General features: G+C 44.8%; 1 protein-coding gene across 1 annotated transcript; it reads right to left on the bottom strand.

The window, feature by feature from the left end:
- Positions 1-1,892: 1,892 nt before the first annotated feature.
- Positions 1,893-25,764, bottom strand: LOC111148671 (solute carrier family 10 member 1). Its single transcript, XM_022505440.1, has 5 exons — positions 25,311-25,764; positions 15,581-15,791; positions 6,292-6,470; positions 4,340-4,536; positions 1,893-2,041 (listed from the first exon to the last, which is right to left on the bottom strand). The coding sequence occupies exons 1-5, from the start codon at positions 25,664-25,666 to the stop codon at positions 1,893-1,895; spliced, it is 1,092 nt and encodes a 363-aa protein (XP_022361148.1). The 5' UTR covers positions 25,667-25,764.
- Between the last annotated feature and the right edge of the window lie 280 nt (positions 25,765-26,044).

The raw sequence follows: 26,044 nt of genomic DNA on the forward strand, positions 1-26,044 counted from the left end.
TATATATTTTTTTGTTACATCCGAGACAATAGAAGCTCATGCAACAAAAATGGGGAAGCTGCTCCCTTCTATGAAGGGCCAATTGTAGGGGGAGTTTGAGTGTTACACTTGTTAATTTGCTCGGGGGGGAGGCTGATGTAAAGGAGTGGAACCTAAGTGTGTGTGTTTAGTTTGGAAGGCTGGAAGTGAGCCACAGTTGCTACCAAATGGAAAGGCAGTTTCTTCCCTTAAGTTTTTATATGTTGGTGGTATGACGTACATACTTTATGATGTTTTACCAGTTGACTTTATTCTATTTTAGTTTTTCACGTTTCTTTACCCCTAGATAGGTTAGGTGTCAGTGGCTTGCCAATTTGTCACTACAAATAGTTGTCATACAGTGAAGCAATAAAACGAGGCCCTTTGAGCAAATGGCAGAGATGACTGGGAGTTGGTTTGAACTAGCCTTAATTGCCCCATCGAGGACCTGAGAAATAGGAGTCTGAGTATAATCCTAAGCAAAGTTTTAGAACCAGTTTTTGTGTGAAGTAACGTAACTTGTTTTCTTTTGTATTCTGTCTAGTTCTCTTTTGAAGGATAATTTGAGATTACTAGACCTCAAGTCTAGCTCTACCTTCCTGAGAATACTAATGCTCTTGGTTCTGCTTAACTAAGTTTCCTGGCAGGTGAAATTTGCTGAATGGTAAAACCATTTGAGTAGATAGGTAAATAAGGGTATAATATGTTAATACAGTAGGCAGGTAGATCTTTTCACAGGTCTTTAACAGTATTAGTGACCCACATTGGTAATTTTTTAAAGTAGGCTCCATACTCACAGTGGAGCCCTGTGCTGGCTGTGAACTGAACCCAGATCAAGACCTGATTTGAGATCAAAAGTTGGATGGATGCTTAACTGACTGAACCACCCAGGTGCTCCCTCCTCCTCCCAGTTGGTGATTCTTAAACTTGCTCTGGTATCAGGAGTACTGGTGGTCCTGGCCATTGGGCAACTGATGCCCTAAAATTGTCTTTTAGGGTTTCAGTTGAACTTAAACATACTAAATGGTATGGAAATCACAAGTAATTGGGCAGAGTCTTATTTGCAGGTATCGTTTATTAATCTGCCTAATGCTTGTCTGCATATGAGCAGTACATAAAACATTTGTTTCATTGGAGAAAATTTGCAATTTTAGAATCCTATTTTAGAGAAACCACTCATTTTCCAGTAGCTTGCAGTACTTGAGTTTTGAGGGGGATAATACAGAAACCACTGTCAGCTAATGAATTGAAGGGATAGATTAGTGAATAATTCTGTGTATGTTTGTGTTTTCTTGTTTTCCTGACTTTTCTTCTCTACTGATTGTATTCTCCAGAAATGTCCATTCATTTCATTATGGCTGATTTTTTAGTTCATCTTGTTTATAATTGCTCTTGCATTTCATGTCTGCCTTTGTACGCTTAGTGTCATGTTGGTGTTCTCAGGAGCTTTAATCCCAGAAATAACAAAAGGGAAATTTTAAGGTTAGAAAGGACTTTGGGTGTTTGAAATTTGGCAGCGCTCTGAGCATTTTTTCCCCCATTTTCTGTCAAAAAGGTTGGAATAGGATTTGGATATTTGATTTTAGGGTAAAAGGCCCCTATTTATTGCCTAGTTCAGAAGTTGAGTGTGTCTTATGTGCCTGTGGAACACTACTGGAAATGCAGGGACAAAAGGCACTTTTGGTTTCTGCTTTCATAGGGCTGTCTTCAAGTCTTTATTTCTTAAACAAGTATCCGTCTCTGAGCTGGGGATAGGTGAGTCTCTTCAGGTGGACCCTCCAGGCAAGACTTGTCAATGCTGGTAGTCCTGCTGGCAGTTTCGAAAGACTCCGTCTCTGGTGTTCCTTTCATCTTTTGCTCTCTAGTTGATCACACTAAATTGCCTTCTGACCAGAATCCAGGCCACTCGGGGAAGGCTGGGCTGTGCAAGGGGAGCACTCCTCCCCTTTGTGGGTGCCATTTCCTAGAGTTGCTGGAATGGCTTCTTCAGTTGCAGCAGCTGTGTAGGTCATTTTTGTTTTATCTGGAAAGTTGAAAAGGGAGTGGAGAAGGAGAGCAACTATAGTTAATACAAAGCTTGTTCGGTCAAAGAACATCTTAGGTATTAAGTTGTATTCTGTGAGGTTTTGTGAGTTTTTCCCCCCCATCACTTTACCACCTGTCCTGCTATGACTTAAATTCTGGGGGAAGGATTTGTTTTCCCTTCAACATCCCTTATGGTAACACTACGAAGTAAGTCTAATATTGACTCTTTAACACTTCCTCTCCCAACTTCTCAGTATAGGAAATGTGTTCAGAAGGGTCGACTTGCATTTGGGGAGAAATGAGGGGCAGGGAGGAAAGAGTAACTTTAGGGGGTCTTCTTAGTGGAGTTTCCATGCCCCTTCAGTGTTTTGGTCATCCCTCTTTTTGTCTGTATAGAGTTGGTGAGTTGTGATCATAGGAGTCAGGGTCCACCTGTCTTGTCCCCATTTTTGTAGAAGGGTACAGGGCTCAGAAACAAAAACAAATCTTCACCCTGAGCACAGCTGCTTCAACCCTTACAGTGTGTAAGCTCTTAAGGCCTTCTGAGCTGCATTGTAGCCCTGCAAACTTAGGAACCTGGTTGGTTGGTTGGTTTAGAAACTTCCACCTCACACTACTTTTGTAAGGTAGTGGAGACTAAAGACTTCATGGGCAGTTGCCTTCAGGTAAGCATCAGAACAGATACTTCTCTACAACTCCACTGTGGTTTGGTTTTGTTTTTTAAGATTTATTTTAAAGATTTGATTTGTTGGGGAGAAGGAGCATACAAGCAGGGGGAGTGGCAGGCAGAGGGAAAAGCAGTTTCCCCCACTGAGCAAGGAGCCCATTGGAGGACTCTAGCCCAGGATGCTGGGATCATGACCTGAACTGAAGGGAGACTCTTAATTGACTGAGCCACCCAGGTGTCCCTTAAGGTTTATTTTAGAGCATGTGCTCCTGAACAGGGGGAGTGAGAATCTCAAGCACACACTACTGAGCTCAGAACCTGACCTGGGCTCGATCTCCTTACCCTGAGATCATGACATGAGCTGAAGTCAAGAGATGGGTATTTGACCCAACTGAGCTGCCCAGGACCCCTTCCACTGTAGGGTTTTTTTTTTTGTTTTTTTTTTTTTGTTTTTTAATTTGACAGAGATCACATGTAGGCAGAGAGGCAAGCCAGAGGGGGTGGGTAGGGGAAGCAGGCTCCCTGCTCAGCAGAGAGCCTGATTTGGGGCTTGATCCCTGGACCCTGGGATCATGACCTGAGCTGAAGACAGAAGCTTTAACCCACTAAGCCAGCTAGGCGCCCCTCTATTGTAGTTTTAAACTAACACTTGAAGTTCTGAAATAAGGCCAGCTACTTAACTGGTTTCTTTTGGACTGCTTGATAAGATTATATCTTAATTGTAAATCCACATTTACTATTACGCAATAATTCCAAGAAGGAGATTGTCTCCTAGGGTCTGAGTCCATCCCCAGGGTCTAGAAACATCTTGAAGGAGCCCTTCAGGTTCATGAGAAATAAGTTCCAGTTGAAGAATTTGATTATATGGATGTATAGAATTACAAAATACTGAAATAGCTTACCAAGTAAGGTTTCCTAATTTGGAAAAATGACATTTGCAGTTAAGGTCCACCTAGAGAGGGCCTTAGTGGTTTCCTTGAGGTTGATAGTTTAGAGAGAATAAAAAAGGAACATCTTAGAGGTGCCGTGCTATTGTTTAGAAAGTGATTCAATAATGATCAGACTAAGCTGTCAGACTAGGTGATCGTGATACTGTTTAATAAGCTTATACTACTTTTGTTTACTCTGTAATCAGAGTTGGAGTCTTTTGGCTCTTGGCTTATTAGTCTGTATTGCTTTAATATATTTTCTTTCACTCATAAAGGAGTGCCAGTGGTGCTGGGGTTTAACCTGGTTCTAGGACAGGAGAACCTAGCCTGAAGAAAACTTGAGTTTTCCAGATTGTGAATAGAGCCCATCACACAACTACCACCTCACGGCTATCTAGTATCTTAGAAAAATTTGCCTTGTTCATTCTGAGTCTTCGTGGTCTCCCTAAAGTCAAAATTGCCTTATTCCCATGAGGGCAAAGTCTATGCACAGATTCTTCCAGCTAGAAGACCACTGGAGTGCAGTTTTTGGAAATAGCCCTGGCTCTTTGAAGTCCTTTCCTACTTTTGGTGCTGCCTGGTTTCTCGTTGCTTGGTAAGAGTTGAAGTCCCATCCAAAAAGTCCCTTCCAGAGATCTCGTTGCTGGCAAGGATCAGATCCAGTATGGGAGAACAGAGAGGAGAACGATTAAATACTCACCCTTGGAAGACTTCATTTTCTCATAGCACCGAAAGAGGAGGATAAGAAGAAACCCTTCTCCAAGCTGGAAAATCATGTAGAGGAGAGGGAAGAAGAAAAGTGGTCCAATATCTTCAGGGCGAAAAGTCACATTGAGAATGGTGGAACAAAGTTGAACATTTTGACATCCAGTTTCCATACTGACAGTGCGGCTGCACCTGCATAGGTTGAAAAAAAAAAAAACACCTCTTTATTCCCTCAGAAGGGACGTGAGGGTGCGAATTTACTTGTCCATCTTCCTCCTTCCCAAATTAAGACTTCTTTATTAAGACTACTTCGTTGAAGGTTGAAGTGTGTGGTGACTAGTAGGTCCACTGCAGGTTTACCAAATTAGAATTTGGAGAGCTGTCTGGCTGAAGAGGGAGGAAGTGTGAGCCAGCATCATTCATCGGCTTGTTCTGTGGTTTACATATGGGACAGTTGAAGGTGAACATAAAGTAGAAGATTGAAATGCCTGGGGGACCTTGTCCTATTACCTAGTTTCTGATTTGAACATCTTTAATTCCAAACCCATAATGACTTAAAAAACTTGATGGGGTGCCTGGGTGGTTCCATTGCTTGAGAGTCTGACGCTTGGTTATGGCTCAGGTCATGATCTCAGGGTTGTGAGATTGAGCCCCACGCGGGGTCCTTTGTTCAATGGGGAGTCTGCTTGAGATACTCTCCCTCTGTCCCTACCCCCCATGCTTGCAGACTGCCAAATCTTTAAAAAAAAAAAAAATTTGATTCAGCCCCATTTTCTATCTATGGTACATAGAACATACTCTTACTCTTGTTTTACGGACTATAAAGAATGGGATGTTTACATTTAGTAAATACACATTTAATTTGTTGAGTTGTGGTAGCGTTTTAAAGTAGTGATTAAAAATTCTGAAAGCCGGGGGCACCTGGGTAGCTCAGTGGGTTAAAGCCTCTGCCTTCAGCTCAGGTCGTGATCCCAGGGTCCTGGGATCGAGCCCTGTATCGGGCTCTCTGCTCAGTGGGGAGCCTGCTTCCTCCTCTCTCTCTCTCTCTCTGCCTGCCTCTCCACCTACTTGTGATCTCTCTCTGTCAAATAAATCTTAAAAAAAAAAAATTCTGAAAGCCATCTCACCACATTTATTATGGGGAACTGACGACTCTGATTGGCCCTTGATTGGCCATTTATCACTGAAAATTGACATCTAGTGGTCTTTGACAGTTTTAACTCTACTATGTAGCCGCATGCTACATCCTATAATTTGTTCTTTATTAATAAGTGTGATTCTTAAAATGGATAACTTTTTAAGCTGTATTTTTAAAGCAATTCAGTTTGGGTGGGGGGCAGAGGGAGGGCACTAGGGTGCTACTAATGATTAGACTCTGGCAGAAATAGTTGTCTATAGCTGAAAAGAGGCAAAGTTTCTGAAACATAATGCCATGTGTAGACGGTGTGTCTGATTATCCTATACCAGACTGCCAGGCTGACTGTCCCTGAAAAGAGCCCCTGAGTCTGTGAATTGAATTAAACTACAGCAGACGTGCATAGCCACTTTGACTCTTCTGCCACTTAGCAGAGCTGTTACCCAGTGGTGTCCTTAGTCAAGACTAAAGCCTTGGCAGCCAAGGAGGAAGCGTGGAAAAGGAAGAGGATTGTCAACACTTAGCCATGATGACTTGGAGGCACTCCAGAGTTGTTTAGCTACCAGATTTCAGCTCAGGAGGGAGCACTTTGTCATGAGCTGTTGCTCTTTGGGTAATTAGATGCTTTTGTTCCCAAACCATTTAGTAACTTACTCCAGTGTTTCTCACAGTCCAAAGTTCCTTGTTCAGTTGATGCATTTGTACATACTGCCAGGAAAATGCCTCCCCCGGGTTTTGGATCTTAGCCTTTTCCTGAGAGACGAGGACAAGAATGAAGCCCATGGGACATTGAGATCTAAAATAATACCTACCGTCCATTGAGGCGCAAGAGGGTAGAGAGGACGTAGCCCAGCAGGAAGCCGACGAAAGGCATCAGGGAGGAGGTGGCCAGCAAGTGTGGTGTCATGACAAACATGATACTCTTGCCCACGTTGATGACAGAGAGTGCTATGACGGCCACACTTAACAAGAGCATGATGATCATCCCTCCCTGTAAATGAGGACAGGAAGAAAAGGGAATTAGAAGGGTGGTAGGGGATAGGGAGGAGCAGAGAGTCTGAGGAAGCAACGGGTGGGTATTAAAGGTGGAAAACATGTTAATGAAAAGTTGGTACTTGAAGGGAGTACAAAAAACTTTATCTCCCATCTTTTTGGAATTCTTACAGGTAGCTAGGAAGCATCTTGAATGACAGATCTAAAATTTTTGTTACTATTGACTGTTAACAAGATAGCCAGATGATTGCCAGCAAAATGAGTTTATCTGGAAATAGAGGAAGTACAGCTTGGGACAAGTAAGCTGTGATGAACCATAGGCAAGCGCTCAGAATAGGCAACTATGCCTTTAGAGAGGACAAACTGGGAGGTGCTGTTTTACTAAGTCCTCACTGGCAGGGCTGTTGCTGGGCAAGGAGAAATTCTTCCTCCTGCTGTGGTATGTAAGGCAAGCTGCTTTTGGCTATTGGTAGTGCAGGAGAGCTCTCCCTTCAGGGCTTCTGGACTCCCTTTTTTTTTTTTTTTTTAAGATTTTATTTATTTATTTGACAGTACAAGTAGGCAGAGTAGCAGGCGGAGTGGGGGGGTGGTGGGGAGAGCAGGCTCCCCACTGAGCAGAGAGCCCAATGCGGGGCTTGATCCCAGGACCTTAAGATCATGACCCGAGCTGAAGGCAGAGGCTTAACCCACTGAGCCACCCAGGTGCCCCCTGGACTCCATTTTAAATGAGGTTTTCTTTATTTTCACATTTCTCCCTTTTGATAAAGGTCTTTCTTCAAAAGCATTACTGATCCAGAGTCAGGTTTTTTATATTTAGTGGCTCCATCCACTAAAGTGGTTTTGTTCCTCAGTGCCAGGAAGGACTTTCCCTGGTGGTCGTGTCCCATATTGGAAAGTGCATAGATTGGAAACTGTTGAGGCTACATTAGAGTAACAAGGAAGGGTATGAGGGAGAACTCTCAGGCATTTCCCATCTGAGGTCTATATCTTGCCAAGATTGTAAGCATTGGAGATCATCTTGGAAGTCTTTGAACTAACATCTCTCTATTGGTGTGTTATTTCTGTAGAGATTTGATAGTAAATAAGTTTGTGAATATCTAGCAGAATAATGATTTGTATGTGTAATAGTCCTAAACTAGGATTCCAAACCTTAAGGCATCCAGCTAAAGAGGTCAAAGAATTGGGATGCCTGGGTGGCACAGTCAGTTGGATGCCTGCCTTCAACTCAGGTCATGATCCCAGAGTTCTGGGATCAAGTCCCACATCGGGCGCCCTGCTCAGTGGGGAGCCTGTTTCTCCCTTGGCTCCCTGTTCCCCTTGCTTGTATGCTCACTCTCTCTGACAAATAAATAAAATCTTAAAAAAAAGTCAAAGGATTGATGGTTATGGTTGGAGAAAGGTTGAAACAAGGTCTGAGAACACCTGGTCATAAGAGCCTAACCTGACAGGTCTTGTAGTTATAATTTGGGATAAAAGATAAATTGGTTACAGGTAAGGAATCTCTGACCTCATGAACAGATTGCAATTTCTGGTGACAGATCGAGCAGTTAGAAAGTTTCTCCCCTTTTACAATAGATTGAGCCAAGAAAGGGAGGAAATAAGGTGAAGAAGCAATATTGAAAAAAAGGAATACAGGCTTAATATCTTGGGAAAACTGTCTCCTTCAAGTGTCATCTGCTTTGATCCTAGAAATCATTTTTAGGTCATGAATTGGTGTGTGGGTCCAGTCAGGGTTTGATGCTTTCATTAGACGATCCAAAAGTCTGTTCCTTAGTTTGGTGGCACGAGAGTTAATAATACCTGTTAGGGGCATTTTCAACAGGGTTGGGGGGAATTCTGAGCTGTCTCTTCCAGTAGGTTAAATTTCAGGACTACAAGGTATGATGGTTAAAGTCTTCATCTCCTGGGAGCACACTATGGAAAGATTACTAAAGCAAGTTGAGCAATAGATGATAGATTTCGAAGGATTAGGGGCAATGCCTTTGGCCATGGTATTTGAAAGGTCTCTACAAATTTTGCCAGTTGGGTCTTAATGTGTTCAGCTAGCCCTGAAGATTGAGGGTGGTGAGCACAGTGAAAGTGCCGTAAAAGTAGCTGAACTGCGCAGACTTGTCAAAGCCCTTGACTGGTGGAGTGAATTTCCTGGTCGCTATGAAGTTCCGGGGGGCATTGATGACCTTTAGTGGGATTTTAGCTGTAGAAGTAGCAGTAGCCTATCTACAAAGGAAAGCTTCAGTCCAGTGAAGAAGCATACAAACCATTACCAAAACACATTTATATATACGAGGTGGAGGAAGCTCTAGAAAATCCATTTATCAAACTTCAAATAGTCTAGTAGGTAGTTTGAGGTGTGGGGAGCAGTGTGGACAGGTTTTCTTGGATTGTGTTTTGGGCAGGTGAGGCAAGCAAAAGAGGTACTCTCTGAGACCTTGTTAATATCTCTCCGCCGGTATTGGTTCATGAAGGCTTTCCAGTCGTCAGTAATGGGAGCCTTGTGTCTCGAGCAGGACTACATTATTATTTTTTTAATTTTAATTGACTATGCCATTTTTTAAAAAGGTTTTATGTATATCTTTGTCAGAGAGATAGAACACAAGCAGGGGAAAGCCAGGCAGAGGGAGAAGTAGGTAGAGGGAGAAGCAGGCTTCTCACTTAACGGGGAACCCAATGTGGGACTTGATCCCAGGACCCTGGGATCATGACCTGAGCCAAAGGCAGACGCTTAACCCACTGAGCCACCCAGGCTTATTATTTGGCCCAAACCAAATAGATTTTTGGCCCAAGCCAGAGTTTTGTTTTGTTTCGTTTTGTTTTAAATTGACTAGCAGTTAATCGTTTTCTAATATTTTTCCTTTTTCTGGGGCCAATTGTTAAGCATCTCTGGTCAGTTCTTCTAGATTATCATTTGGGGGAACATCCTTTTGGACCATGACAGAGGTTTAGTTACTGGTTCCTTTGAAAGCAGCATTCTTTGCAGAAATATCAGCGAGGTGGTCTCCATTAAGTCCCAGGGAATCAGGTTTAGGATTCCCAGGGACCTTGATAATGGCCAAGTGGCTGGCAAGAGTATGGCATCTAATAATTTCTGGACAGAAAGGCCATTTTTAATTCTGTCCCCGCTAGAAGTGAGGAAGCCTTACTGGTTCCATACCATTCCAAAGCCACAAGCTACACAAAAGGCATACCGATTCTCAGGAGAGTGGTAGTCCCTTCAGGGCTTCCCAACTGCATTTTGAGTGAGATTTACTTTATTTTCACATTACTAAGCCAGCACGGCTTCTAACTGACCTCTCTGGACTGCAGGTATTTCAGTGACCGCTGTGACTCGAAGGCATGAGACTATTCATTCAGTCCTCCCACAAGTGTTTAGTTTTCTTACAAAGTCATTATCTCTGGAGCCTGTATACACATATCTACCATATTACCATCGCTTGCTCCGCATATTTAGGAACTTGGAACCTGTCCTACTTGTCTCAAATACCTCCATTACGTGTAGGGATTGCCTCTGTTTTAGGATGAATCTGATTTCTGGAAGTTGCTAAGAATCATCTGAAGTGAAGCTGGTAAAGGTTGGTGATTGAGCCAGGTAATGTGATTTTAGACTCCCAAACTGATTTATAACCATAAAGGGGCAAGCCTACTTTCTTGAGTGACCTGCAGATTGGATATGAAGGAAGTTACCAAAAGAAGTTTCAGGAATGTTCTGGGTAATAAGGGAACATCAGAAACACTGCACGTCTACCCTGCCCCAGGTGAGTGCCTACGAAAGCAATATTTGTTGGGAACAGTGGTATGTTTTCATTTATTTTAGAATTTGCTTTATTTTAAAATTTGTTGATTTTATAGTTGCATCTTACATACCATTTTATTTTTTATTTTTTGAAAGATTTTATTCATTTATTTGAGAGAGACCAGAGCACAAGCTGGAGTGGGGTGGGGTTGGGGGGCAGAGGGAGAGGAAGGAGCAAACTTCCCACTGAGCAGGGAGTCTGACACAGGGCTCAATCCCCAGACCCTGAGATCATGACCCAAGCTGGAGGCAGATGCTTAATCAACAGCTCCCCAGGCACCCCCATCTTACCATTTTAACTTTTCAATAGGTGAATTTATGATGAAATTACAATAAGACTTTTTAGCATGTAACATAAGAATGAAAGCTTTCAAACTGCACTCACATGTCTGTTCATTTTGGAGAATGACACACCAACCTGATAAAGTATATGCATAAATTTAAGGCTCTGTATCCCTTAATCTTCTGAGTAAAGGAATATATAACACACTTTTATTGAACTTACCATGTTATTTTCTAATATTTAGGTGTATTGCTTCCAGTTTCCAGTTCATTCATGTGACATATTTCCTAGTAATATTTAGAAAATTATGGTAAGGGGCGCCTAGGTGGTTCAGTCGATTAAGCATCTGCCTTCGACTCAAGTCATGATCTTGGCGGGATTGGGGGGGGGGGGGGCTTCTCAGCAGGGGGTCTGCTTCTCCCTCTCCCTTTACCTCTCCCTCTGTTTGTGCTCTCACATACTCTCTCCTCTCTCAAATAAATAAAATCTTTAAAAAAAAAAATAGAAATTGTGGTAAAGTGTATATAACACAAAAGTTGCCATTTTAACCATTTTTAAGTGTACAATCCAATGGCATTAATTACATTCACAGAGTTGTCTTGGTAACATTTTAACATTTATTTATATTGCTCAAATTTCAGCTCTACTGTTTTGCATTTCTGTGTTTGAATCCACATTGCAACGGATGTGGCCATTTAAAGATTTTTATTTTTTATTAGAGTGAGTGCACGGGCAATGGGGAGGGGCAGAGGGAGCGAGAGAAGCAGACTCCCTGCTGAGCAGGGAGCCTGATGCAGGGCTGGGTCTCAGAATCCTAAGATCATGACCAGAGCCGAAGTCAGATGCTTAACCCACTGAGCCACCCAAGTCCCCTTTGATGTGAAAATTTAAATGTCAACCTGTAACGACTAGTGGTCCTACCCCAAGATAGGAAGGACTTTCACAGACTTCAATGATAACCACATATCAGGTTGTATTGGAAGATTTCACTGATGAGCTGTTAGTTTGCATTTGAATTGACTTCTCCTTTTGGATTTTTTCCTCTTTTCAATGACCAAATAGATTTTGTCCCCATCAAAAGAGTGTAATGGGTAATATAGGGGTTACTGGGCTACTGAAATTGCCCATGAATGAACCCAGATATCCTGTTCTCTGTGGGCATCTGCTCTCATTCTCTCACTCTGGTTCTCCTGGGGTTGTAGAGTGGTTTGGAGCATAGACGTTGGTGCGACCCTGGTGTGAAGGCTGACTGCCAGTCTCCAGGAGCGTAAACATTGCTCAGCCACTCCACATTTCTGAGTCAGTGGACAGCACAGCACTAGGCATGTAAGAACTGACTCACTGAATTGTAGCCCCTCTTCTTATTCACGGGTTAAGGAGAGGAATTGAACATCCCAGAGCTTCCTGTCATCTTTGTCCTGCCACTTGTCCACAACCTCCTGCTGAGACAGGCCAGAGGTAGGTGCTGCTCCATGTTTTCTGTACCACCTGACTTCACTGTTCGAGCTGACAGAAGCTGTGAGCAGCCTCCATTCATAGGCAATCCATCAGCGTGCGAGTGATACGGGAGATAATTTGGCTCCCTATTCCCACAAAGGTGGCATACACGGGTTGCTGAATGACCAAACTAAGAAGATCCTCTCGTTTAGAGGATTTGCAGAACTACAGAGACGGAAACAGGAGCCGAGACAGGCCTTGAAAGACAGCAGTGTAAGCTACACGTTGGCAAACACTATCACACGGAGGTGGGGCCGATCTCCCGTAGCAGCCAGTGGGGGAAAGCTTGGGGGAGTGGCCAAGGCACTGTAACAGCAGGACCCTTATTTAAGGGTGGTGGGTGGCTTGTGGTACAAGCGGACCAGGTCATGCTGGGGTTCATCAAACTGACCACATAGACTTGCATGGGTAAGTTAGAGTGTTTTACTTGAATTGCCATTCCAAATAGAACATCCTTGAACTTGTATCTTGGCCTGTCTAGATGTGACCTCCCACGAGATAATGCAGGTGATGGAGCAGAATTTGAGCAGATACCTTCTGCCAGAGCTAGTTAGCAGAAGTTGGGTAATTGTGATTTGAAAGTCTCTAGAAGGGTTACATGTGGAAAAGGGCAGGGATGGGTATTTGCTCAATTTTCAGCTTACCACTCACTCTCTCTTACGTAAGAGGGAGATCTCACTGGACTCCATTTCTGCTGTTGAATTGAGTGGTGGGTATGCATCAACCAGCAACAGGAGACAGGTTAATAATCCTGGCTCTGCCAAGTGGGTTCTGGGGCCTCAGTTATTCCATTGGAATAAGGCAGGAAACTGAACTTTATCTTGAAAGCCTTGCCAGCTCTAAGATCTGAGATCGTTTCTGCATCTTCAGGTGAATATTTTTAATTAAAGTTATTCTGAGTTAAAAAGACCTACATTCTTGTATTAGTTGTGACTGGCAATATAGTCCTTGGCTTTGTCACTTACAAAATGGGGAAGAACAGAGTTCCATTAAATGATATCAGGGTCACTTCCCTTTTTTTTTTTTTTTTTGTCACTTCCCATTTTAAATTTATTTTTTTGCATTCCTATACTTCTACAAACTATCTGGAATAACATTAAATGATAGATGCAAACATGTCTGGGGGTTTTGCCCCTGCACATGTGGGAAGTGTCCCAAGTGGAGGGGAGGACATTTGCAAAGAGAAAAGAGCTGGGACTGGGGAGGTTGGGGATAGCAAGTCGAGAAGGGCCTAGAAAGCCCCATTAGGGAGTTCAAAGTTTATCCTCGAGAATGTACAGAACCGACGAGGTGTGTTTTAAGCAGTGGAGAGACACGGGAAGTGTTCGTACTGTCCATCTCCACCCTCGGGTTAAAACCGATCAGGAAGCCAGGTTAGAAGGCTGTTTCAGTTGTCTTGTGAGAGAGGACAGTGGCCCGAGTAGATGATAGTGTTCTCAGAGATGGGGCAGAGTGGATGGATCCAAGCGACACAAGGCAGAATAGACAACAGGTGGGTGGGAGAGGAGATGGAGAGAGGACACTGAGAATGATTTGACGATTTTGTGGCTCCGGCAGCTAGGCACATGGAATGCCATGGCTTGAGATAATCACATGGGGGAAGAGCAGACTTGGGGAGGAGATAGTTTGAGTTTAATGCTTAATGAGTTTTAAATGCCTGACATATATTCAGGTGAAAATATTTGGCAGTTAATAAATGAATCCTGGAGTCAGGAGATAGTTGAGGGCTGGAGGTGGTGTTCTGGAAGTCATCAGCTTGTGGATGGTCATTGAGATGGACCAGATCTCATGGTGGGGAGATCTGGTCCATCTCAATGACCAATGATTTGCTTAGGGAAATCTGGCAAGAAAAGCAGAAAGCCTGGGCTGAAGGCAGAGAAGTAACTTTTACCAGGGAAACTCACTAGGGAGTCCAAAAAGAAGTGCCCAAGAGGTGAGAGGAAAGCAGGAGTGCCCGGTCACCACAGCTGAGGGGAAGGCTTCTGAGAGAGAAGCATGGTCAGTCATACCAAAGGTTGCTAAAAAGTTAAGGATGAACCAAGAAATGTCTGTTGGATTTGGCAAAGAAAGTAGATCATCATGCTGAATGGATGGGAGACCAAGGAGGAGAGAAGTGAGAGATTCAAGTAGCTGAGACTAATTAGCTGAGACTAATTGTTGAGGGCCTGTCACTTGTGAGAGCTGCCCTCGTGGGTGTGGTGGGAGTGGAAGGTGGTGGGGGACACAGGTGCAGGGAGGGGTGTTTCTTGAAGCATGGGTAGGGGAGGAAAGGCAGCTGCTGGAGCCCAGGAGGGATGGCTTTTGTTTTTGTGTTTTAAAGAGAGGAGAGAAGTGAACCTGTATCAGTACTGATTGTAAAGAACCAACCGGCACAGAGACTTGAGAAATGAGAGCAGAACTGCGGGAGGCTAGGGAACCTGGGGCCATAATCACTAAAAGCAGATCTCTGAGAAGCAAGAGTGGAGAGAATGGGTGAAGCCACCCAGAGCTGAGGTGGGGAAACTGAACATGGACCGAGGAGAAATGACTTTTCCAGGTCTGTCAATGGAGTGGGAAGGATAGCTGAAGCCACTGCGTTAGGACTGGGCCAGGACAAGGGCAAACCTACCCCGGGTGGTGGTAGTGCGAAAACTGAAAAGTCCTGACGACTTGCAACTCCTTTGTCTCAGGCCCAAAGCTGCCGCCAAGGCTTGAGCTTCTAAGCAGCAGGCCCCGCAGGCTGGTCTGAGGCAGAGTCCTTCCTGAGGACGAGCACGGAGTCCCAGCCTTGCGGGGGTGAGCAGTGAGCTGGAGGGGGAGACTTACAGGGACTAAGCTCCAGGGTTACGAAGTTGGTAGGGGTCCATCGTAGCACTCCCAAGAGTCTATGTTTCTTCTGAGGGCAGGGCAGTGGCATGATGGCCTGTGTGTGACCACAGTGCTCCTCCAAGCCCCCTGGGGCTAGTCATCTCTCCTTCCCATCCCACACCTGAAATGCTGGGAGTGCGCACGCTACCTCTTCCCCTGTTCTCTTCTCCTCTGACTTCTTGTAAGGTCAGCCAAGTTTGCCGTCATTCCCCCTGAGTTCCTCTATTCAGGCTCCCCCCGACTCAGGCTGACCCAAATCCTACCTTCATGGTCTACCCCTTCCGATCTTGCATTCAGCCAATACCTAGTTGTGCACTGAATTTGGTCTTATTTCTCATGTGTTCCTTCACTGTCTGCTAATATCAGACTCACGACAACGAAGCCTCCAAGTATTAGCATAAAACTTAGCATCTAGTAGGTATATAGACAAATTTTTATTATGAAAATAATGAAAATTAAAATTACGAGAAATAATCATCATATGATTGTGCATGTGTTCTACTTTTTTCTCCTTTTCAAAAGTATTCTCACATACATTACAACCCCATGAGGTAGGTGTACCAATAGTCAATCCTTTTACTTCTTCCAATAAGGAAAGAAACAGACACAGAGAAAGCCTTGACTCTCCTCAAGCAATACACTGAGATGATCGTGGCATTCTTGCTCCCTGTACAGGTCCCCAGGTTCTTACCTTGGTGACATAACGTACATATTGTGGCCGTTTGGCATTGAGGAAGATCCCAATGGTGCAAGGAATGAGAACCAAGATTAGTGATATCACGATGCCTTTGTAGGGTACCTTGTCCTTCAGATCCCCATCATAGATCCCCCTGGAGTAGACAAACAGGAGGAGGGGCATCATTCCCAGAGCAAAGAAGGTGGAGCAGGTGGTCATCACGATGCTGGGAGGGAGAAGCAGAGAGAGTACAGAGTGAGCCCATTAACATAGACTGTTCTGTTGATTTCCTGCTATGAGCCAGGCATTGTGCTAAGCATTTTACATACATTTAATTTCTTTTTTTCCAGTACGCTTAGGAGATACAGGTTACAAGTTGATATTCTCAAGTTCTTTACTTTCTGGTTTATCTTTACGTTATTTTTGATAAGTAGAGTGTGAGTCCCAGAGCCTGAATAATATATCTCTGCTCTAATCTGTATCCTAATTGTACTATTACCGTTTCCATTTGGACTCCACTACCTGTTAGTCCTGTATAGGGAGAGGCCTTCTGGAAAGGCTGGTTGAAAGAATAAAGAAGCTAGAAAATATTGTTGGATTTGTGGATATTCATGTGACCATATATGGCTCTAGCTTCCATTCTTGTAGGAGGGTTGGGCATGAAGGGTTGGCAAGACCCCAGGAAAGCCCCACTAAGTGTGTGTTTCTCCTCCCCACAGCCCTATTATCTATCTACACTGGTTGTTTCCATAGAAGTGAAATATAGCTTCAGTGCACATCAAGCATGGCCTAAGTCAAAGGGTCCAGAGTGTAGCCATCAAGGACAGCAACAGGTAGAGGTCACTAGGAATAAGTAGCTGCCAGAGGTGAGGAGAGACCCTCAAAGAATACTGTGAACTAAATAATGGGAAAATCCTTCTTCCAGGAATATCTAAAGCACTAAACACATATTTGAGCTTGTAGAAAAGTTAGGGAGTTTTCCAGTTACCAGCAACAGAATGCAAAGGAGTTCGTGGGTGAGCTTATGCTGAAGCGGCATGGTGTGGAGTGGGTAGGGGGTAGAGTGTTAGTCTTGGTAATCTGAAGGCTTTGGTTTTCTTGATAAAGGGAGGGACCAGAACTGAGGTCTATACTTGTGAAAAGAGGAGAGTTGAAACCAAGAAATCAATAATAAAAGAACTATTGGAGAAATAAAGTAATAATCCCATGTGTCAAATATAAAATCATAATGGAAAAAATTGGGGACAGAATAATAATGAGACACATATTTGAAAACACATGGGATATGACCTTGGATTGCACAACAGTTTCCTAGAAATGACATCTAGAGCCCACCCACACACACACAGAAAAAAAATAAATCAGAATTATTTATCAGAATTAAAAATGTTTGTGCTTCAAAGGACACTATCCAAAAAGATAAACCAATGGCCAATAAGCATACGAAAAGATGCTTGACATCATTAGTCATTAGAGAGATACAAATCAAAACCATAATGAGATCAGCACACTCACCAGTATGGCTACAATAAAGGTGACAGCTAATCAGTCTTGGAGAGGATGTGGAGAGATAGGAGTCTAACTGTGCTGTTGATGGGACAGTAACCATTAGGACCCGGCAATTCTACCAGATACATAGTCAAGAGAATTGAACACATAAGTTGACACAAAAACTTGTATACTAATGTTCAGAGCAGCATTATTCATAATAGCCAAGATGTGGAAAACAATAAAAATATCAACTGATGAATGGATAGGTAAAATACGGTGTACCCAAAGAAGTAAATATTATTCAGCCACAAAAAGCAATGTATTAAGTACCGGCACACGTTACTAGATGGGCGAACCTTGAAGACAAAATGCCACGTGAAAGAAGGAGAAACATAAAGGGCCACATATTACGTGATTCCACTTCTATAAATTCTATGGAGACATGATATAGATTATTGGCTGCCAGGGGCTTGGGTGAGCGAGAAAAATTCAGTGACTGCTAACTGGTTTCTTTTTAGGATGATTAAAATGTTCTGGAATTAGATAGTGGTGATAGTTATACAACCCTGTCAATATACTGAAAACTAATGAATTATACACTTTAAAATGGTGAAACTTGTGTGTGAATTATATCTGGATAAAAATAATTAAATCTGGGGAGCAGCTAAAATAATTCAGAGAAGAAAATATAGCCTCAAATATTTATATAGGAAAAGTGAAAGACTTGGGGCACCTGGGTGGCTCAGTCGGTTGAGTGTCTGCTTTCAGCTCAGGTCATGATTCCAGGGTCCTGGGATCAAGCCCCTGCACCCTTCTGCACCCTTGCTCAGTGGGGAGCCTACTTCTCCCTTTGCCTGCTGCGCCCCACTGCTCCCCCTGCTTGGGCTCGCTCGCACTCTCTCTCTGATAAATAAAATCTTAAAAATAAAAAGGAAAAGCAGAAGACTAAAAATTAACTGAGGATCTTACTGAGAAAATTAGAACAAAGTAAACTCAATGAAAATAGAAGGAAGAAAAAAAGTTGAGAGAAATCAGGAGCACCTGGGTGGCTCAGTGGGTTAAAGCCTCTGCCTTTGCCTCAGGTCATGATCCCAGGGTCCTGGGATCAAGCCCCACATCGGGCTCTCTGCTCAGTGGGGAGCCTGCTTCGCTCCCCACCGCCCCCCCCCCGCCTGCCTCTCTGCCTACTTGTGATCTCTGTATGTCAAATAAATAAGTAAAATTAAAAATTTAAAAATGTTTAAAAAAATAAAATTTATATAAATCAAGAGGATCAATTAAACCAAGAGCAGCTTGTTTTTTGTTCTGTTTTGCCAAGTCCAAGAAAAGACACCTCTGGCATGACTAATCAAGGAAAAAGAAGGCACCAATTGATTATTCTGGGAATGAAAAAGAGTACATAATTAAAGACACATTAAAGATTTTAGGGAGTTATAGAAAAAAACCGAGGACCGTTTTGTACTTTCATTTTTCAATTTGGATTGAATGAACAATTTCCTGGGAAATGTAATCTATAGGAACGAGCTCAAAATGAAGCTGAAAACCGAAATCAACTTAGAATCACTGAGGACATGAAGTAGGTAGTGAAAATCTATCCTTCAAACCCCACATGACATCCATAGTTCCACAGCAGAGTTCGATTCAACAAAGTATAGATAGTCTCAATGTTATATAGAGAATACAAAACGGAGAAACATGCCCCAATTTATTGTTTGTGAATACTATGACTTTATTTTTTTAAGGTTAATTTTGAGAATTTAAATTCAATTAATTAACATATATTATTAGTTTCAAAGTTAGAGGTCAGTGATTCATCAGTCTTACATAATACTCTGTGCTTAATACATCACATGTCCTCCTTAATGTCCATCACCCAGTTACCCCAACCCCTAACCCCTCCCCTCCGGAATAGTATAATTTTAGAATCAAAGCTGCAAAAGGACATTATGAGGAAGGAAAGTTAGGGGCCATTCTCACCCATGAACAAAGAAGGGAAAAAAAAATAGAGTATTAGCAAATAAATCTAACAATGCCTTTACAAAATAATACACAGAAAAAGATGAGTTTATCCCAGCAATGTAAAAATGGGTTAACATTAGACAATCTACTGACATATATCACTGTATTATCACATTAGAAAAAAACACGGTGTGATCCTTTCATAGCTAAGAAAATTGTCGTTCAACAAAATTCAGCGTTTGTGCATTAAAAAATTAGCACACTAGCAACAGAATGGAATTCCTTAACCTAAAAAGGGTATCTATCAAAAATCCACAGCAAATAGTAAACTTTGTGGTGAAAAATAAGAAAGTTTCCTCCAAGAAGAAAAATAAAGCAAGGATATGTGTTACCATCACTTCTATTGTAAATCATATATGTATTTATATGTACTTGCTAGCACAGGAAAACAAGAAATAGAAACTATACGAATGGGAAAAAAGGAAATTAAACTTTCATTACATGCCAATGATTGGACTGTCCACAGAGGAAATGTAAGTGAATTTCCATATAACTAGAAAGTAAAAGAATCCATGAGTTTTTTTTACTCTATCAGCAATATGAAAAAATCAGTTGTGTCCTGTTACTCTAGAAAAAATAACTGGGACATAGTTTTTTTTTTCCCTCACCCCACTCCACCACATGCCAGGACATAGATTTCTTTTTCTTTCTTTTTTTTTTTTTTTAAAGATTTTGTTTATTTATTTGAGAGATTGAGAGAGAGCATGAGAGCAGAGAAGGTCAGAAGGAGAAGCAGACTCCCCATGGAGTTGGGAGCCCGATGCGGGACTCGATCCCAGGACTCTGGAACCATGACCTGAGCCGAAGGCAGTTGCTTAACCAACTGAGCCACCCAGGTGCCCCAGGACATGGATTTCTTAAGAAGAGATACCATTTAGCAGACTTACTGGTGGTGAGCATTTTGTCATATATGTAACTGTCGAATACTATGCTGTATAGCTAAAAACCAATATTGTCAACTATACTGCAATTAAAAAGGTGCCATTTATAATATTCACAAAATCTATAAAGTATTTAGAAATAAATCTAATGGAGACATGCAGGATCTTTACAGAAGAAATTATAAAAGTCCACAGAAAGGCATAAAATAAAGTCCTTCTCCCCAAAAGAAAAGCTATTATCATTTTCATGGATGGGAAGCCTCTAAATTTGTAATCTATTAATTTAATGAGGGGCGCCTGGGTGGCTCAGTGGGTTAAAGCCTCTGCCTTCGGCTCAGGTCATGATCTCAGGGTCTTGGGATGGAGACCCACATCGAGCTCTCTGCTCAGTGGGGAGCCTGCTTCCCCATCTCTCTCTCTGCCTACTTGTGATCTCTGTCTATCAAATAAATAAATAATCTAAAAAAAAAAAATTCCAGAAATGTTTTTTGTAGACTTGAGACCTAATCCCCCAAACCAAATGAAGAATTAAGGGCAAAGAATAGCGAACGTAATTTTCTTTCTTTCCTTTTTCTTTTTCCCTTTCTTTCTTTCTTTTTTTTTTTTTTTTTTAACAATTTTTAATTTATTTATTTGAGAGGCGGAGAGAGCCTGGGGAGGAGCAGAGGGAGAGGGACAAGCAGGCTTCACGCTCAGTGTGGAGCCTGATGCAGATCTCCACCCCAGGACCCTGAGATCATGACCTGAGCTAAAACCAAGAGTTGGATGCTTCACTGACTGGGCCACCCAGGCACCAGGTGCGGAGACTTACCTTTCAGATATCAAGACTTACAAAGTCATGGTAATTAAGAAAACGTGGTGTAAGGTGGCCACACAGACCAAGAGAAGAGATTCCTAGAAACAAACCCACACATACTGGTGAATTTTATCCACATGAGAGATGGCATTACCAATTACTGGAGAAAAATTCACTCAGTGGTACTGGGAATTCTCTCTATTCATTTGGAAAAGATAAAATTAGATTGCACTATACATAAAAATGAGCAATTGAAAATCTCCATGTGAAAAAGCATAACTTAAAAACTTTTCAGGGGCACCTGAAATAACTCAGTGGGTTAAGCTTCTCTCTGCCTTCGGCTCAGGTCATGATCCCAGGGTCCTAGGATCGAGCCCTGCATCGGGCTCTCTGCTCGGTATCGAGCCTGCTTCTCTCTCTCTCTGCCTGACTCTGTGCCTATTGTGATCTCTGTGAAATAAATAAATAAAATCTTAAAAAAAAAAAAAAAACAAAAACTTTTCAAAGAAAATGTAGGGGAATATCTTCATGACCTTGAGCATAGTCGATGATTTCTTAAAGGAACCCTCCCCAGACACAAACTGCCAAGGAAAAAGATTGGTAAATTTGAGTCCATTAAAATAAACACTCTGTATTATAAGACATCAACATCAACCTATGAAGACCAGTCCCAAACCGAGTTGATCATTGCAACACACAAAAACAACAAATACCTACAATTCAGTGAGAAAAAATGTCCAAGAGGACAGTCAAGAGAAAAAGCAGCAAAGGACATATTTCTAGTGGAGGACTGATGGCGACCTGGTCATTGGCCAAATGGCCAATAAACATATGAAAAGGTGCTAAACCTCCCTTGAAATCACATTTAAAACCGCTGCGACCTATTCCACATTCACCAGATGGCGCCAATGACAAAGTCTGACAATTCTAAGGACAGATGACTGCAAGGAGAAAAAAGGATCTTCATTACTCCGCCGGGGAAAGTGTGAAGGGCGAGGACTACTCTGGAGACTCATTTGTAGGCATGCGAACCCCACGACCTGGCAGTCCTGCTTTGATGTTATGCACTTTCGCCCCGGGAGCAGGGGGCACAGGTACAAGACTGTTCACAGCAGCAGAATGTGAAATCCACGTAAATAAATGTCTGTCGGTAGAACAGATGCATCCCAGCAAACTACATTGCGGGTCAAGGGCCCCGGAGAAGCTGTTCTGCACATATGCCCATATCTCAGAGAGGCAAGGAGGTAGGTAGTAAGAGTGTAAAAGGGTGTGTGCTCCCTTGGGGTGGGTAGAGTGGCCCCAAACTGGGGAGGGACACAGGGGGCTCCGGCGCTAGCTATGGATCTTGTTTTGGGAGAAAAGCCACACACAACTTGTGTGCCTGTTTTGATGCCCTTGGGCAGAGGAGTCATGCTTACTCTGGCTTGGTACATCAGAAGTTCTGGAATTTGCTCTGGACGTGGTGTGCCTTGCGAACTCTGGTGGATGGAAACCATGCCCCAAGACCTCCGGGTACCTCCTATATCACTAGTATCTCTAACTGTCATGATCCTCCTTTTATCCTGAAGGACGGGGGAGGACTTGTCCAGCCTCTAGCTCTGAGATGGGGGCTTGTTTCGGCAGAGCAGTGTGGACCTGGCTGCCTCTGGGGGAGGATGGGGAGCAGAGGGCCAGAGGGAAAGGAAGTCCATGCCGTTTTTTATTTCTCTTTCTTGCCTCTCAGAACACTGCACATGCCCTGCTCTTGGACATCTGTACACCCTGGTTGGGGGGACAGGTTTGGAACCCTTGTCAGTAAAGGCACTGGAGGCTGAAGCTGAGGGAGCGTGGGGGGACCTGACAGCTTCTGGGGGAGTGTGAAATTCCCGGAACGCCTTCTGTCTCAGCCTGGTTAGGCTTCCTACCTCTCCGGTGGGGAGGGGAAGGCCTGCAGGCTGGTTGAAGGTGTGGGGCCGCAAAGGTGGTCAGAGGGACTCACGGCCCTGAATAGCCAAGCTCGCTTCAACTTTGAGGGCAGCCTCCCTTGCCTGTGGTCACCTGCATTCTGGGGAGCGTGTGTGCGGTGGCGCCCTCGAGGAAGGAGCTGCCATGCCTGCCCTACCTGGTGGCTCAGCCTCCTAGAACGTGGCCTCTGGCCTGTGATGGCGGTGACCCCAGACTCACTCCAGCCGTGAGGAGCAGTACGGGTGGGAGAGGCTGGGACTGGCTCCAGGCGTGACTTTCCCACAAATTCTGGGAAACCTCTGGCAAGTGTGTGGACTTCAGTTCCTCATCTCTAAAGCAGAATCAGGGCCTTAAGAGTCACCACAGCTCCACGTGGGGAATCGTCCAGTGCTGGGCTTAAAGAGAGGTCCCGCCTGGTAGCCTCCCAGCTGTAGTGGCTGGCTCCAAACAGGCTCCATTGGGCTTGCACAGGGTTTTAAAAAAGATGTTAATGAGTTGTCAATATGGAAAACTTTGGAGCTTTCAGGTAAAAAAGGGAGATTCGACCTTTTCAGGAAAAGCAGGAAACAGTCGGCAGCGGCTTCATGCTCCCATGGAACACCCATGGCAGGGACACCTGGGATCCGCCCTGTTCAGGGGACCCGCACCTCACGGCTGGCAGGTCACTGCCGGTCACTGTGTTCCTTTCTATTCATGCCTGGCCCTGAAGGTATCTGAGTGAAAGGATAGCATTTGGAGCCTCCCAGACCTCAGACACATGTATTAGCCTCTCTGTGCCTCAGTTTCCTTATCTTTAAAATGGGACTCCACCCAGCACCTCCTCCCAGGATGCTCTATGCAGGTTTCCTGCGAAGTGCTTGCCGCAGTGCCTGGCTGTTTTGTATTACCAGAGTCATTTCTCGGTGATACATGGAAGGAGTTGTCCCAGATGAACTCCGACTGTGATTTAAAGTCTGGCAGCCCGTGAAGGTAGGTGATGTGGGATCCATGTCCGGCTGCGGGGCTCTGAGGCATGGTTCAATGTGCAGGGAGGTCTGTCTGAGGGAATGCGCTTTATGGCAGAAGGTGGGTATCCCAGCATTTTCTTTGTGGGGTCTTGGGAGAGGTGAGGGTCCTCAGGAGCCCAGACCAAGAGGCCAAGCAGGAGAGCACAAGGGCTCATGCTCCTGCGTCGCTGGAGGCTGGGCTGGAGGGGGGCTCGAACCTCACAGAGACTTCACGGCACCCCATGGCCACTGAGGCTGGGACATCTGGTCACTCACACTTACGACACCCCTGCAACACTGGAATGAAGCTATAGTCCGGGTTTCTCGGGACACAGAGGCTGCAACACGCCTTGTCCACAGGGCAGACTGAAGGCGGAGGGCTTGCTTTGCTGCAGGAAGGATTTGGATCGGATAGCGGGAAGAATTTCCTCACAGGGAGTTGAACATTGAACGTGTTCCCATGGGAGACTGTGCAAGCCAACCCCCAACTTTGTGCCTGTCTTCCCATCAACTGCCTCAGTGAGTGCTGAGTCACGTGGGTAGAGAGTCCAGAGCTCAGAAGGTAGGTCCCAGTAAAGACCCGCTCACTATTGGTTTTTCATTTAAACTTCGGTGGCATTCTTCTGCATCAGCTTTCTTGGCTGGTGTGCTTAGTAATGTTCAGCCGGGGGCTGGCCAGCACGAGCAGCTGGACCGTCTGAGCCCACTGCCCTACCTGGCATGAAGAGGAAGAGGGTCTCCACCGGGCACTGAACCTCAGAGGGGGAAGGCTGGACACGGAGGCTCACAGAGAGGCCGGGGCTTTTGCTGGTGATTTTCCCTCAGCCAGCGCGGGCTGCTGCTAGGGCTGGAGCAGGTCTGAAATGGCCTCACTCTGGCAGGCGTTCTACATCAGAGTCCCGCCTGGTTAGAAGGACAGGTGTTCAGCTGGCCCCTGCAGAAGCGAGCCCTGATTTCTGCTGCGATGCTTTGGGTGAGGGGGTATGGCTGCTCTGCCCCCTCCCAGTGTGGCTCACGGGCATGCAGCCCAGCACGGCCTGGGAAACTCTGGGATCTGCCTGGTTGTGTCTTTGCACGGATATGTTCCTGTGCCTGACGGGCCCAGGGGGATTAGGAGAGGCCATCCCATAGGTCTGGATAGCTGGAAGGATCTTTGAAAAGTCTTGTCTGTTCTACAGGGATTGGAAGGGCTCTTTGGTTCTAAGCCACCCTGATCTCCCTGGAGAAGTCTGGAACCCCTGTGCACTCCCTTTCAGATCTCTGGCCTCAAGGCAAACAACTTGCCCACCATGGTAAGGGGGCAGAGCTCCCCAGAGGCCTCTCGGGTTTAAATAGTACTCCTATAAGTCGGTTTCTGTGGCCCATCTGAGACACCTCTGGCCATAAGGGGGTCTTCAGGAGGACTCAGGACCAGCTGGTCCCCTTTGACTTGATGCTTAAACCAAGATGTATCCCAACTCCTGTCTGCAGCCCAGCTTAAGCGCTGACAGCAGTCCCACCTACCCCTACCCCTACCCTAGCCTCAACCTGGCCCCCACTCACTGCCTATCCTGACTTTGACCTTGACTGGGACATCTCCCATGCAGCTTCCATTCCCCAGGCGGCTCCCTCCTCACCTCCAGTCCTACCTGAGGTTCATGTCCCCCTTCATGGCCAGACTGAAGATGTTGGACAGGGTCCCGCCAGGGGAGCAGCCGCAGACAAGGATGGCCAGGGCCTCGATGTTGTTTAGCTGGAAGACCTTGCCCAGAGTAAAGGCAGTGAGAGGCATGATACCGTACTGGGCCATCAGGGCGATGGCCAGTCCCTTGGGCTTCCAGAAGTGAGCCTTGATCTTGCTGAATTCCATGGTGCAGCCCAGCGAGAGCATGATAATGAGCAGCAAGAACACGAGAATGACACTCAGGGCCTTGTCGGTGGGGCGCTTGCCGAAGTTGGGTGGGAGGGTGAAGTTGAGCGGGGCCGTCCCGTTGTGAGCCTCCATCCTCCTGTGCAGCGGCAGAAGGTCTCGGGAACCAGCACAGCCCTTGTTCGGGGCGGACTCCCTTCCCTGTCCAGTCTTTGCTAGGTGCCTTCTTCAGGCCCCTCTAGGGCAGAACTGTGGCTCCGGGCAAATAGAAGGATTATGCAACTGGCAGAGCTGTTTCTCTGGAGGCGGTCCAAAGGGGAGAGAACCCAGAGCCTTCTCTGCCTGCTCCAACTCTGCCTCTGCAGCCTTCCCAGGGGGCCCTTATGCTTCCCTCTCAGCACTTGGCTACCACTGGGACAAGAGAGCCGTGTCTCTCCTTCGCTGCCCACTGAGTGCGCCCCACGGGCGTTCTGCCCCTGGGGACCTGTCCAGGGCCTGCACCGATCCAGGTCT

This window comes from Enhydra lutris, unplaced genomic scaffold (assembly GCF_002288905.1).
Source record: "Enhydra lutris kenyoni isolate GAN:26980312 unplaced genomic scaffold, ASM228890v2 scaffoldscaffold20, whole genome shotgun sequence".
Lineage (NCBI taxonomy): Eukaryota > Metazoa > Chordata > Mammalia > Carnivora > Mustelidae > Enhydra > Enhydra lutris.

Excerpts from the sequence above, each read along its gene's own strand:
- LOC111148671 (XM_022505440.1), bottom strand. The coding sequence starts at position 25,666 with ATGGAGGCTCACAACGGGACGGCCCCGCTCAACTTCACCCTCCCACCC. Across the intron at positions 15,792-25,310 it reads AAGGGGGACATGAACCTCAG|CATCGTGATGACCACCTGCT; the intron begins GTAGGACTGGAG and ends TCTCCCTCCCAG. Across the intron at positions 6,471-15,580 it reads ATGTACGTTATGTCACCAAG|GGAGGGATGATCATCATGCT; the intron begins GTAAGAACCTGG and ends CCTCATTTACAG.